At 35.7% G+C, this 15,746-nt stretch overlaps 2 protein-coding genes across 2 annotated transcripts in view; one reads left to right on the top strand and one right to left on the bottom strand.

Annotated features, from left to right (window-relative positions):
* LOC134798617 (dystrophin-like) overlaps window positions 1-15,746 on the bottom strand; it is a 734,075-nt gene that overhangs the window by 344,284 nt on the left and 374,045 nt on the right. The gene's annotated exons all lie outside the window — the stretch shown is intronic.
* On the top strand, window positions 3,830-8,201 carry LOC134791832 (uncharacterized). The gene is made up of 5 exons (XM_063762995.1): window positions 3,830-3,988; window positions 4,530-4,709; window positions 5,493-5,598; window positions 6,402-6,559; window positions 7,981-8,201. Exons 1-5 carry the CDS (start codon window positions 3,955-3,957, stop codon window positions 8,166-8,168), a joined length of 666 nt encoding a protein of 221 aa, XP_063619065.1. The 5' UTR covers window positions 3,830-3,954; the 3' UTR covers window positions 8,169-8,201.

The raw sequence follows: 15,746 nt of genomic DNA, 5'->3' as shown, positions 1-15,746 counted from the left end.
ACTGAATAAAATTATCAAAGGACCTTTGTTAAGGATGTTCGCTTACTTAGAATAGCTGCAAGCGCCTAGCACCTGTCTAGAAATTAATTAAGTACCTGGAACAAAAATCAATAATACGTTAGTAAAATATAAACAACAAGTCTATATTTCATGTAGCACTGCACACTTAGTATGAGGCCAACCATAAAATGCAATAATAATCTGCTTAATATTAGGTCATTACCTATGAAATTGGCGTTTTGTTCGGAGAATTTCAACGAAACACGAATTTCCATACAATTAATTTTGCGGATATTTTTTTGATGGCTAATTCAAACCAAACAAAATTTTTCCAGTAATTTTTGACACCTTTAAGGTATGTTTTCAATATCTCCATTTCTTGAAAATTGGTACCATTAGAAAAATATAAGTAATTTTAATACTCGAACCGACAGCACATGAAAAGACCTATTTTCAAGGCTTAATTCTGAACACTTAACAATAAAAAATAACAATTAATTGTATGTAAAATCGTTGTTTATTGAGTGCACTGTAGTTTTATTGTAATTGTGTATGTACTTTTGTAAAAAAAAAAAAACTAGGATCAGACTTATATCTATGAACAAAAACGCCAATTTCATAGGTAAGGACCTAATATATTTTGTCGTGTCATAATTATGTCGATGTTTTCTAGAACATATTTCTGTTTTGCGATTACTGGGTTGTGTAGGTAAAAATATAGTAATTAAGTAGTTAGATATATATTCATCTCTGAGAGTACATATGGCTAGATATAAAAAAGTCAAGCTGCAGTTAAAAACAACAAAAAAATGTATACGCTTTTAAGCTGGTTTGTTAGTGCACGACACCTTGCATTTAGAAACTATGCGCTGAAACTTGGCACAGTTGATTCTTAGCTGGTCTTGAGCAGATACAGACCGGGAGCCGTCGAGAGCCACCTCTCATTTAGTGGGGGAGAGGGGGTTTTTAGAACTAAAACAATGCACTTTCTAACAAAAAAAAAAGAATAAAGTAGAAAAGACTAAAAAACGTATTTTAGATTTTTTTATAATTAACATTTTTTTTTTAATTGCAGGAATCTGAAAAAAAATATAGTCGTAAAGCTACACTTATTACGTTTAAAAAAATATACAGTTTATTATAAAAATTTGTTGATAAATGGGAGATAAAAAATAATATTAATTGTGGGTAAGAGTGATCTCATATGAAGGTCTCTAGCAACGCTTTTAAAAATAATTGGTAATTATAAAAAAATCAACAATACGTTTTTTAGTCTTTTCTACTTTATGCTTTTTTTTTGTTATAAAGTGCATTGTTTTTGTTCTAAAAATAGATTCCGATTCCATACTTAACAATTAACGACATGATACAAACAACCTTCCTCCCCGTTGACTACACGATCAGCATCTCAAAGCGTTCCATCAAGGCAACGGGACTGTGCTGTAACAAGCCTGATTGTTCGGCGTCCGGTTATTAGAGACCAATAAGCCGAACGTGAATACTACAGGTCATGGGAAAACTAGGGCACAACGCAATCAAATCATAGTGTTTCAAACTTAAACTTAATAAACTTTTATCTCTGCACCAATTGTATATGAGTCCTTGGCCCTATGGTGGACTGGTAAAAATAGAATGTAATTTATGGCATTAAGTCCGCCATTTGTACATTGTTGTATAAAATATAAATAAAGAAAAGGGAAAAGAGGATATGAGCTTTCTCTATGAGGATAATGATTCTGGAGATACTGTTGAACGATTTCCACAGGATATGACTTAGAGATCGAATTCACATCTACTAGATATCTTACTCTATCTAACGTAAAAGTGACATTGGTTGCCCGAATTGCGCTGCAAAAGAGAACTAGTTGATATCTAAACTATAACGTATCTAGAATGGATCTAGTACGTGTCGTTTCTTGTGAATATCATGAAGTTCGAATACGGCAGATGGTCGTGTTTAGATAGTTTTGGCCTTTTATACATATCAAACTTTGACTGTACTCGTACAATTCACAACCTCCAACCTGTTTCAGAAAAAAAAATGTATTTTGTCTTATATGTAGGTACATAATAAAGCGGGTCACTTACGCATTTAAGTCGAAAATTTCTTGGCGATAAAATAAGATAAACAAAAAAATTCAATAAATAATAGACATCAAGTATTTCTTTTGTTATATGAGTGCTTTATCCACTAAAGATGGGTGGGGAATTGAATATTAGCCACATTTTTTATCGTAATTCTACCTAACGACGTTTTTAGGGTTCCGTACCCAAAGGGTAAAACGGGACCCTATTACTAAGACTTCGCTGTCCGTCCGTCCGTCCGTCCGTCCGTCCGTCCGTCCGTCCGTCCGTCCGTCCGTCTGTCACCAGGCTGTATCTCACGAACCGTGATAGCTAGACAGTTGACATTTTCACAGATGATGTATTTCTGTTGCCGCTATAACAACAAATACTAAAAACAGAATAAAATAAAGATTTAAATGGGGCTCCCATACAACAAACGTGATTTTTGACCAAAGTTAAGCAACGTCGGGAGTGGTCAGTACTTGGATGGGTGACCGTTTTTTTTTTTGCTTTTTTTTTTGTTTTTTTTTTTTATATGGTACGGAACCCTTCGTGCGCGAGTCGGACTCGCACTTGCCCGATTTTTTTCACTAAGACAACAGACAACCTATGATCTTTTCGGCGATCTAATCCCATAGAGCGATTACCCTTCTCTATATACAGTGTGGAAAGATAAGTCGGGCCCTGGAGGGAAACTACCTTAAATCCTTAAGCTGGCTCATTTTACTTAAAGGAGATATTCCTTTATTTTTAAAAAGTAACAAAACTGCATTCAAAGATTTTCTAAAACTTGCTTGCCTTGCCCGGGACTCGAACCGACTAAAAATTCCAAAAAATAAAAAGTCGCAATTTTATTCTACTAGTCGATACAGTTAATGTTAATGATAATATTTCTCTAAGAAACATTAGGTCTTACACTCGTCTGTCTTACAAAATATCCATAAAATCTAATATTTAGTACTCAAGATTTTTTTAGACAAGCCAAATTGAAGAAAAAAAGAAAAATACTTTGAATGCAGTGTTGTTTTTTTTTTAAATAAAGGAATGTCTCCTTTAAGTAAAATGAGCCAGCTTAAGGATTTAAGGTAGTTTCCCTCCAGGGCCCGACTTATCTTTCCACTCTGTATATAACCTTTTATATCTGAACGTCAAACCCAGAGGGAAATCTATTGAAATCCGTTTAGTTTTTCACCATGTTTTCCTTCACCAAAAAGAGAAGGGTTAAATCATAATACCCGAAAATGTTTATTCCATAAGTAACTTTCAGAAACTCTGTAGGTACCTACCTATTCAGTGTGACCCGTGATTCAAAGCGAAGACCTCCGGTTTAAAAGTCGCTCGCAACTTGCCATAAGCGCTTTTGAACATAAATTAAATTAAATTAAGTATAATTATATTTACTTCGTAGGTACGTAGACGACCACCCCGAAACCGCCTTTTCATACAAGCGTAGCCCCCATTTTCCTCTCTGGATATAGAAATTAAAGAAAATCTTTTGACACAAATTTGATTAATATGAAAGCATAGCTGTGCAGTTGTTAATTTTTTTTCGATTTTCGAATTATTATAAGAGTTAGGAGTATTTAAAAAATTGTATGTTATTCGTTTTTGTTCATAACAGGGGCTAACCTAGCTATGGTCATCATTCTCGTACATCAAATTATGTAAACACATGCTTTCTATAATGTTAAGATCCAGAGGAAAATGGGGAGCATGATTGTATGGATATGCGGTCGTCCCCTTTCCTCATAAAAACAAAAAGTTAATAGCAGCTATACAGCAAAATTGCGATTTATCGTAAACAACACGCATTGAGACCATAAAAGTATTTTCGCCCAATTTACGATCGGTCGTGAACGAGTGTAGTGCATTTGAGTGCATTGCGAAATGCAAGTGCGTTGCATAGCCCTGCTGGCGTTCGGTAAGCCATTTTTCATGTATGTGGTGTTATTTTTCAACTATTTAAAAGAGCTCTAAAAAGCTGTATGTTTCCAAGAAAATTATTAGATTACACAGTAACCAAGAGATTATCAAACAATATTACCTGCCTTCAATATTTTTGAGTGTGATTTGACCATCGTTTTATTGACTGTTTTTATGTAAGCATCTTTATTTTTCAAGTGAAAGGAACATATTATAATATACCACAATAATACTAATTACTCCAAATAATAATGAAATAAAATACTATTGTAATAAGATACCACAGTTATCTTAGAATACGTAGATCTTATCACAAAAACATAAAATCACTGATAGATATAGTGTTGGTCTTGGTTGGGTAAAAGTTTAAAATGCCTCTGATACTTGTAAGAGTTGCTAGGCCTATGGGCAACATACTCGTACGTATAAAAAATTATATTAAAATCAAATTGGAGTAATATGTCCTTAAAAGTCTAAGCTATGTAAGATCTAGCACTAATCTATTAGTAAAATAAACATTTTAATACTAATTTTCCAAGCGCACGCCGCCCTGGGGAGCATCTTCCCCGTGCCTGACCATCTAAACGACGTCAACATCGCCACAACGACTGGAAACACGAATAATACGATAATAGCCAAGAGCACAATGGTGGCGAGAAGAGCCGCCCGTATGAAAGCTCGTCGGTCCACATCTTCCTCTTCAGGAGAACGACTTATAGGTAAAAATCTTTTTTAATTCTAATGTAAAGGCTAAGCAGTCACAGTCGCCTTTGCACACTTGCACCACGAGGAGCCAAATCACGACCACCGTGGTTCTGGTATTCGTGAATAATACTATAATAACCAAGAGCACAATGGTGGTGAAAAGAGCTGCCCGGTACGAACTCATCGGTACAAAATCTTTTAAACATTAATGTTGATGGTAAAAAACAAGTGGGCTATACTTGTTTTTTTACCATCAACATTAATGTTTAAAAGATTTTGTACCGTTTATTAGGTGTTTGCAACTTCAAGAATAAACCCAAGCGATGAATACATTCCGCCGGCCAAGAGTATGATCGGCACGAGAAGAGCCGCCTGTCCACGTTCTCGGTTTAACTTTTTATTAGTAGGTACTTACATTAGTAGGTATTTCTGGCAAATAAATTTCTATTTCTATAAGTACAAAATCTTTTGAACGGTTATGATCACATATCATACTAAACAATCAAAAATCGCACAGAAGCCTACATTTTTAAGAGTTGTGAAAACAAAGATCCTATGTAAGTTTATAGAGGCAGAGGCCCCCGCCGTAGAAAAAACTACTAAGCTAGGTAAGTAAACTCTGACCACGCTAACTATGCACAAACTTGGCAGTAAGAACGCATACATAACCCTATGAGTTCCATACCTGATGTAGCACTTGGCATGAAACCTTAGTGTTATCCGACTAAACTACAATTGTTGTATCGTGTCTTCAATAATTATTCATCATTATCAACAGTCTATGTCTAATGTTTCAGGAAAAAAATGGGCGGCGTCAGGAGACTCACTAGGATTGGAGTCATCTGGAGACAGCTCTTCAGATGAAAAACGTCGCAAACCACTCGAGCTCGAAGGAGTAGGATGGTTCATATTTCTTATTCTTACACTTTTTGACACACCTCACATTGAGACCAGCAGTTAGGTCTTTGGTCTTGGTTTAAAATAAGGAAATAAGCTACAGCATTCTAAGCTTCAGAGGAGGAGCTTCTTCTAATGGGTTTTCAGAAAATAGTGCACCCAATGGAGTTGGCCGATCGAAGTATTTAACAGATGGCGCCAGCATAGCTTGCCCTGTCAAATCCTTGTTTTTGCCATTGCCTTGGCCTTGGATGCCAGCCCTTTAAGCCAAATCTTATTAAAAAACTAGAGAAAGGCGGCATCTATGCAAACCATTGACACTTGCCAACCCCATTAGCGTGAGTTGTATGAGTGTTAATTGGGTACACTATTTTCTGAAAACTCCCAAATATAAGATGTTCATTTTCGGCCAGTAGGAGGCGGCCTTACAGCCCGATCCAAACTTTAAGATTCGTCAAATATTACGGCTAGAAACGATATGGATTAGATATGTCAGTGTCAAAAGTGACGTTTCTTCAAACAAAAACGTCAGTTTTGACACTGACATATCTAATCCATATCGTATTTAGCCGTAATATTTGACGTATCTTAAAGTTCGCATCGGGCAGTTACTCTTATAAGGATATTATGATGTATTCTTTTCATCAGTAGATTTAATGATTTTGCCAAATAGGTATGATACTCCCATGGGCACGCAAATCTAAATTTTTGGGAAAGTACTTTTATTTCTTATTAATTTTTACAATCATTTTTCTCACCAATCTGTGTAACTGTTCAATCTTGATCAAAGATAACAATAATAATTGCAGGAGAAAGTGGCACCGCAAATGCACCCCGTGCCCCGAAGACATGGCCAAGAAGTGGCGCGACCCAACCATCAAGTGGATCTGCGGCGGGTACCAGCGCGCGCGCCGCTCCTTCAAGAGCGAGTGCATGATGTACTATAGGAACTGTCAGGATGGCACTAGTGAGTTATTTTTAATAGACTACTTCTTCTTCTTCTTCTTCTTTTTCTTCTTCTTCTTCTTCTTCTTCTTTTTCTTCTTATGCACCCTTTACCCTTTTTCTGCAAATAAATATGAATATGAATATGAATATATGGCGCCGTCTCCTGCCGGAGGTTGGCTATAATTAGGGCTATTTTAAGTTTTGACGCTGCAGTTCGAAACAGCAATCTAGTGCTCATTTTGAACCAACATCTGAGGTTTTTGAGCCACTAGGTACGTCTTCTTCCACGTTTTCGTTTGCCTTGGATTTTCACCTGTATTATCAGCTGTTGGAGGTGGTATATGTCATTTCGCAATACATGACCAAAGTACTGCAGTTTCCGAATATTTATAGTATTTAAAATGTCGCTTCTTTTTTGCACTCACATCTCTTCTCGTTTAATAGACTTCAGCACCTATTAAATATTAAAAAATCCTGACGCTAATCATAAAATTTTAAACCATTTATTTTGCGAAAAATGCCTTAGATATATCATTTTGAAAAACAATAGCAGATACTAACTGCTGGATCGATTCGTATTAAACATAACTAAAAACCACCGCAAGGAAACTCGCTTTCACTTGTCCTCCAAAACCGATATTTGGTTAAGTGGACCTGCTTATGAAGCCAAAAAAATGATGGTATCCTGTTTTTTAAAGTCAGTTTTTTCTTCTCTCCGGATAGTTACAATCAAATTAATTCAAAGTCTATCTTGTCTTGAATCCCTTTTAGAATGTTGTTTTATTGATATTTATAAAGATCATGCGTGTGTCTGACCCATATGCCTCAAATGTCAACCCGAAGTTATCAACTTGATGCGGTTTTCAAAATGCCTGATGTATTCTCCGGAAGTCCAAGGGTCGTCCCTGGGGCACACGTCGGAGTTAGGTACAAGGGCTCGCAAATTGGAATATTAGTATGTCACGACGTGACATGCAAATGCGGAACTGTGTGTTGCATGCCTAAATTCTATGCATGAGTGTTTTACCATTGATTTTCCCGCTACAGATTTTAGTTTCAAATATTTTATACCTACAAAATATGCTTTTTGGGGTGTCACAGGTTCTTGCGTTTTAATATATAAATTTATACCCGTAAATAATTTGTGGGCATTTTGTTATTCTGGTCAGATATCTAATCTTGCACTAAAGATATTATGTCTCGAGGCTTTCTAAAGCGTGTGAAATAATAAAGGATTATTATATAAATATTTGTCACAATCATTGTTATTCTAGAGTTTTAATCTCTTTTGATTTTTTTTCGATTTCTCCTTCAGTATTATAGGAATAAAAATACTCGACGACTTCATTGTTTGAACTCACCTATAATGTCATTACACAACAATTTACTAAACTGTAATGAATTAAAATACTATAATATTATCATGATAATTTGTTCCAGTGTTCGTTAAAATCCACGACCACCGTTGCGACGAAAAGGCGGTCGGCTACACGGGCGGACGCCACTTCTTCTACGATTACCAGGTCAAGCTGCCGGATGACACCAGTGGAAAGAGCACCGAGACCGAAGCCTCGAGCGACGACTCGTCTGACGACTCCTATAGAAAATCCGATAGCGGAGACGCTTGATTATATATTCTAATAAACACATTTATAAAGTAATCTTTGCTTTTCTCTCATTTAAACATAGAGGAAAAATCCATAGGCAGGAGGCACTTCTTCTAAGACTACGAGGTGAAGTTCCCGGACAACACCAGCGACCAGCGGCAAGAGTACCCAGAGCGACGATTTTTCCATTATTTGATTATAGAGGAAATAATCCACGAAGGCATACCATAATTGTTCAAATTTAACTATTTATTCCCAGGTAATAATTAGATAATGTCCAGAGAAGAAAATGGAGACTACGTTTGTATGGAGAAGAGTATTTTAATCACTTCACGAGTTAGCGCCCGGGAAGAACTTGGTCAAAAAGATCAGCTGCTGGCTTCCGATCCATCATTCGTATTTTATTGATGTCATAATAAAAAAAACACATAAAGTCAAAGCAATCTGCTGATGTGATGACGACGTTACGCACCACTGCTCCACTTAATTGAGATTTTAATTATTCTTAAACAAATTGACACTTTATATTAATGATGGAGACTGCAGATCATCACTTTCCGAAGTGCGCCAAGGCTTTTAATATTTATTTAAAATTATAAATTAATCATTTAAAAAGGGAATAAGGCGTCTAAATATCTATACCACAACTTTTGTTATTTAGTAACATATTTTTGTGTTTTGTAACATTGATATAAAAATTAATTCGTTGGAATCGAATACAAAAATAAAATCAACATCAACATATAAAAATTAAAGAAAGTTAGACAACATAGGTACTTACTAATTCAGTAGGCGTAGAAAACACTTAGTTTTTTTAAATGTATTTTCGAGATATTGCTGCTAATTAGATACAATTTATTTACCTAAAAACCTTTCTCTGGGTTACGAAAACGTTGGAATTATCGTAACTCAATGGAAAATTACATGTTTTTCGGGACAAGATTTGATGTCGTAGTTTTTCCTCCCAGCTCACTTTCCTTTAAACCAGCCCAAATTTATACAAAATTAACGGAAAAAAAACTACAACAAACTACAAATTGACCCAAGTATAACTTACCTACTCGTATTACGACTAACGACAAGTACAAACAGCAACACGCCTAACTGTACATGTTACAAACCTTTTTACAAAATGCATAAGGTCCGATGTACAGTTAACAGTGTGGGCGAGGTACCTACGTCGCTACAATGACGTGTAAGTTATACAAAGATCCTCTTCGTAGGTACTGTATCTATTGTTCATACATACTCGTAGGTTCTCCCTGAGCAGACACCAATGAATCAAGCAGAATTATCTCAAGAGATCGTCGCATCATTAATCGCCGTAGCAATTTGTCATACAGACAGACGGCGAGGATGAAAGCTTCACACTCAACATCCCCACACTATTCTCAACTTTAACACTTTACTATAAAGTTTCTTTTACATTGTCTACGTAGTTTTTTTTTGTGAAAATTAAGTGCTTTTACTGTAGTTTGTAGCCGTTTGACTTAGAGTTGTTTTCTGTATGCCTGTAATTATGTAAATGTGTTAATTTTTTTTTGTAAATGCGTTTGCTTCAATAATAACTGCTTGTCATGAGATGAGTATGATTTTGAAGGCGTGGTCTCTTGTTTACAAGTCTATTACGTAAATATGTATTTCCTGTTATTATAATTATGTTATGTACAATCTGCGTGAGAAGGAGCCAATTTTTGGTATTAGACTACTTAATATATAATTTATTGACAAACTTATCAAATTATAGATTGCCAAGGCAGCACATTGGAAATATTACTATACCTAATACCGTTAGGTACGTTAAAACAGATGGAACCCCGCTTTTGGGAATTGATTTGGAAAATGTGAATGTGAATGTGAATCGATACGATTCTCAAATATTATTCAAGCTCATACATTTTACTCAAACTATCTATACGAGTATGATATGTAAAAACTAAATACGTTAAAAAATTCTACCTACGCTTCGTAGGAGTCATTAAACTCTATGCATGTATTTGTCGCATCACGCAGCACTATGTACAGTCGCATTATACAGTCAATTGTATAAATATAGGTGCATACAACTTACCTACTCAAAAATATATCCCATAGTTTTGAATTCGCTGACATAATAGCTATGGGACATATTTTTAACCGACTTCAATTTCATAGAAGGAGGAGGTTCTGTATTCGGTTGTGGCTATGTTTTTTTTTTATGTATGTTCACCGATTACTCCGAGACCCGTGGGCCGATTTGAGTAATTCTTTTTTTGTTCGAAAGAAGGTACTTCCAAGGTGGTCCCACATTAATCTGGTGCTGTTCTGATGATGGGATCCATGAGGAATTGAGGGAACTCCTCAATTTTAAAAAGGACATGTATGGTGATTTGGGTATTTTCTTAAGCAACTCAAGCATTTTCTCGAAAACCACCAATTTGATGAAGTTCACCTGATGATGATGATTGTTTTGATGATAATCATGACGATTTCTTAAAATGTAGCACGTTCAGCGATTACTCCGAGACCCGTGGTCCGATTTGAGCAATTCTTTTTTTGTTTGAGGGGAACTGCCTCCAAGGGCGTCCCACATTAATCTGGCGCTGTTCTGATAATGGGATCCATGAAGAATTGAGGGAACTCCTCAATTTTTAAAGGCACATGTATGGTAATTTGGGTATTGTCTTAGGCAAATCAAGCATTTTCTCTTGCAAACCACGAATTTGATGGAGTGGACCTGATGATTGTTGATGATAACGATGATGATTTTATAAATGTAGATTACTCCGGAACCCGTGGTCCGATTTGAGTAATTCTTTTTTCGTTTGAACGAAGTTACCTCCAAGATGTTCCCATAATATTGTTGGTTCTAATCTGATGACGGAATTCATAAGGAAATGAAGGAACTCCTCAATTTTTAAAGGCACGAGTATGGCGACATCGTTGTTTTCTATATCAACTTAAGCATTTCCCCCCGAAAATCGCGAATTTGATGAAGTACAACTGTAGCCCTACCACGAGTTAGACACTACTACATATTTGCTAACGTCTTCGTAACTTACTTTCTATACATCTCGCTCGCACTAATAGGATGCCACTACAAGCGAGACGCATAGAAAGTATGTTACGCACACACTAGCGAATATGTCAGTGTTAGACTTATGGTAAGGCTACTGAGGAGTCGGGAAATGGCAGTTGAAGGGTTGGTAGTCGAGGAGTACCGTGATCAGGGGTTGATGTGCTGTGAGGTTGAGTTATCGGGGGGTTGAGGGATTGGGTCAGTGGCGGGGCGGAGGTTGGATTTTGTGTTTGTGTAGAGACAGGAATGATTTCGAATTTAGTGATACGCATTAAGTATTATGCTTTTTATTCATGTGTCACACGTCACTCATGCATAAGCTTTTAACAATGCCTTAAAAATAAAAATGGAAAAATAAAAACTTTTACAAAAAAAAGAAAACCGACTTCAAAAAGGATAAAATAAAATATTATCCGTATTTAAGTATATGCGTTACCAACTGATATGTTTGAAGTCGGTGCCAAGACAAATAGTAACAATACCGGTCAAAAATAATCAGCTTTATGTCTATAAATCACATTACAACTGTACTAATATTATAATGGTGAAAGTAATTCTGTCTGTCTCTTTGTCACCTTTTCGGCCAAACAACTGCCATGTAAACTGGTGAAATTTGCCATGCAGGTAAAAAGTTAAAGTCCTGTACATGGTCCTTGAATTGTTTTATATGTAGAAATCAAGTTCTCTGGATAAGAGGCGGGAAATAACTCAGTCCCAATCCCACACCAAAGTACTATGGACAGTTCGAAAATTTGTAAAACTTGCTGTTTAAAAAACATGTCGGCAATCACATTGGTTTTATACTAGTACCGACAAACATGGTACGGACTGCGCCAAGGTGGATTGTCTGTGTGTTCTTAGGTATCTACAAAAAGTATGATCATTGCTGTCGTGTCGTGTAAGGTAATCCAACGTACATGTAGCCACATTCTTATCGAATCGCCATAAAATCATGGTATGCTTCAAATTTGTCTTGGCACCGACTTCAAACATATCAGTTGGTAACGCATATACTTAAAAACCGGGCAAGTGCGAGTCAGACTCGCGCACGAAGGGTTCCGTACCATAATGCAAAAAAAAAAACAAAAAAAAAAGCAAAAAAAGAAACGGTCACCCATCCAAATACTGACCACTCCCGACGTTGCTTAACTTTGGTCAAAAATCACGTTTGTTGTATGGGAGCCCCATTTAAATCTTTATTTTATTCTGTTTTTAGTATTTGTTGTTATAGCGGCAACAGAAATACATCATCTGTGAAAATTTCAACTGTCTAGCTATCACGGTTCGTGAGATACAGCCTGGTGACAGACGGACGGACGGACGGACGGACGGACGGACAGCGAAGTCTTAGTAATAGGGTCCCGTTTTACCCTTTGGGTACGGAACCCTAAAAACGGATAATATTTTATTTTATCCTTTTTGAAGTCAGTTTTCTTTTTTTTTGTAAAAGTTTTTATTAAGTATGATGTGTGCACTCATATTTTTACACTTGACTGTATGATTCTGTTAACTTGTTGAAGTCCGTTTGCATTAAAGTTTAAAAAAAATCTATATTTTTTGGAATAAGTAACGTAACTTAGTATTAAACACAACATTTACTTTCAATACCAAATTCATATTCATCAGTTCCCCGGTTTAATTAAAGTGCTCTTTCATTTTCGTATCCATCTTCGGAGCTGAGATAAAAAGAACTCAAAGATAATATGATGGGCCGTTAATACAGGAACAATTACTCTTTCCTCGAATAATTATATTGAGGGGAAGATTGATGAGTTTATCATTATTTGGATTTACATTTTAAGGCTGATAAAATTTTCGATGTTGGTTCTAATTAAGTACTTAATTTTAGAGCTATTTTTGGGAAAAAGAATTATTGCGTACGCGTAGTGGTATTTGGTGGTATGGTATTAACTGGTGCAGGTAGTAATAGAAATATGATTTCGATACACAATTTCGAGTGAACTTTCATTAATAAATAAGTAAATAAATTTCGAGTGAACTTTCATTAATAAATAAGTAAATAAATTTCGAGTGAACTTTCATTACTAAATAAGTAAATATTTGAAGACAATCTTTACATAGACCGACCGCTATTCGTCTGCGTGGCATGACGATGATGAATGATAAAAAAAAACTATCGTACCATCGCCCACACTGTTAACAGTACATCGGTGGACCTGCCTTTTGTAATAAGGTCCACCGATGTACAGTTAGGAGTGTTGCTGTTTGTACTTCTAACTTCCATACCAAATTTCATATAAATCGGATCAGCGGTTTAAGAATGAAGAGGACTGAAGAAGAATGAAGACAGACAGATAAAGTTACTGTCGCATTTATAATATTAGTAGGGATTTTAGCCCAGCAATCACCAATTTAGGGGATAGAATTTTAAATAAAGTTAGTACAAATTAAGTGGAAAGTGCAACCACTTTTACGTAGAAAAAGAAGTCGCGGGCAGATATTGATAGGAAAATAAAAACGTAGGCCATTTCGAAGATTTACACAAACAGAAGCTTTACGAGATAATAAAAACGTAGGTGATTAGTCGCCGCAGACGTTACTTAGGTCTCTCCAAAGTCTGGGATCTAGATAAGTGGGCAGGCAAACATTAGTTAGGCTTTTCGGCTGATGAAACGGTTGGTAGGTATACTACGTCACTTAGGTGTTGAAACTATTGTGTAAATACGTATGTTGTAGGTATTAATAGAATACAGGCCTAAATTACACAAAATATTAGAATGCTAAGTGATGTTTACTTTATAAAATAAGTTCTTAATGTAATGTCTTCAGAAAAATATATAAGAAAATCTAGTAAATATAGGAGATAAAACTCATTACGGTATTTATTATACGAACGATATTATTTGCGTGGATTTCGTAAAACACCAAAATTTTTAAGGAATACCTACTTGGGTATCTAAGTAGGCTTAGGTATAATTTTTGTATCACTGCTTCAGTGATATGCCCATAAATCGAATCTTTTTCTATATTAGCGCCTACTTTTTTTGTGTTAAAATTTAAGATGGTGCGCATTTCTCGACACACTAAAAGTACACTATACCACTGTTACCATAAATATTCCTAAGGAACTCATCTAACCTCAACCGCACCTGCCATTACACATCATACGTATGTTAAAGGTATTGTGTTATTTGCATAATCCCCCTTAACGTGCCCTCATTTAGGGGAGGCGGGGGCAAGGCAGGCAACATGAATGTTGCCAAAAATTGCCTCCTTTTGTTAAAACTTTCGTAAATTACGTAGGCAATTGAGAAAAGATTGGGTGTTGTTAATGCTTTTTTAGATACTGTTGAGTTTAGGTTGTCTATATGTAAATTTTGTGATTAAAAGTTTTATCCTGAACACAGTGAAACATTTGAAAGTGAACTGAAATTGCTATATTACCATGTTTTTTTTTATTTAAAATCAATTCCAACAGGGCGCTTCATAGTGAGCATTTCTTTTTTTTCATGTTACTTCAACTACTTAATCTAATTTAAATAGAAACGATTATTATGACGCACCGCGTAAAACTGCTTTGCCCGATGGTTGACTGATAGAAACTGCTCTATAGGATTCAGTGCGCTTTTTCTATGTTGCACGCTGTTATCTCCATATAGGTAATTTACAACCTTAAAACGCTCTATATATATTGAGATGACAGCTGTCACCGTATTTAAAACCTGCTAAACTAAATGCATGCATGTGCGGTGGGAACATTAATTGCATGTAAAAAATACGCAAGTAAGTATAGCGGGTTAGCATTGATTGACTAGCACGGTATCTTTTCGCGGATTAGTAAAGTAATATTACCAAAGCTCATCAGCTATATTAATCACGCTATGTTTGTTTGCTACCCCTACCCTAGCGCTCCCAATGAGAAATGTCACCCATATATATACAACACCCATCCCACAACACATTTGTAACTCACTTTTATTAAACTTTTGAGAAATTGGGACCATTTCTGATTTCATAAATGTAGGTAGTTAATGATTGTAATCTGTCCCTACGGTTAATGAAAAACTTATATGTTTTCATATTTTTCTTTAGATTTCGTAGACTATTGAGATTAAAATGATGTGTCATGCAACTGATAACACATTTTAAGGGGTTTGGCAACTGTCAAATGTTTGTATAGATGGCACCAGCAAAGGTTGAATCTGTAACTAGTTTTGTTCTATGAGATTTAACTTAGAGTAAAAAATTGCGCATTTCTGAATAAAAATTAGCATTCATAATCATTTCGATTAAATAAATCTGGGGACACGGAAATGTAATAAATAATATCGCGACACGGAATAGGGCGGGTGCTGATTTCACTCGACTTTTCCTTGACGTGACTGTCAGCGCTTTAAGATTTAAGCGAAGACGTCCTCAACAAATAAAAGGTTTTCTTTTGCCTTTGTAAAAATGTATATTGTGAAAGGTGATTTTAATAACTCAAGTTTTAGGCTTCCGTGTCGTGTTCAAAAAGTTTATTTCATGGATGTACAAAATTTTTGTTAAATGTAATTTTAGTTATTAATTTCAGGGATCTC

This window comes from Cydia splendana, chromosome 1, assembly GCF_910591565.1.
Source record: "Cydia splendana chromosome 1, ilCydSple1.2, whole genome shotgun sequence".
Lineage (NCBI taxonomy): Eukaryota > Metazoa > Arthropoda > Insecta > Lepidoptera > Tortricidae > Cydia > Cydia splendana.
This window is presented reverse-complemented; position numbering and strand designations above follow the sequence as displayed.

Excerpts from the sequence above, each read along its gene's own strand:
- LOC134791832 (XM_063762995.1), top strand. The coding sequence starts at position 3,955 with ATGCAAGTGCGTTGCATAGCCCTGCTGGCGTTCG. Across the intron at positions 3,989-4,529 it reads CATAGCCCTGCTGGCGTTCG|CGCACGCCGCCCTGGGGAGC; the intron begins GTAAGCCATTTT and ends TAATTTTCCAAG. Across the intron at positions 4,710-5,492 it reads TTCAGGAGAACGACTTATAG|GAAAAAAATGGGCGGCGTCA; the intron begins GTAAAAATCTTT and ends CTAATGTTTCAG.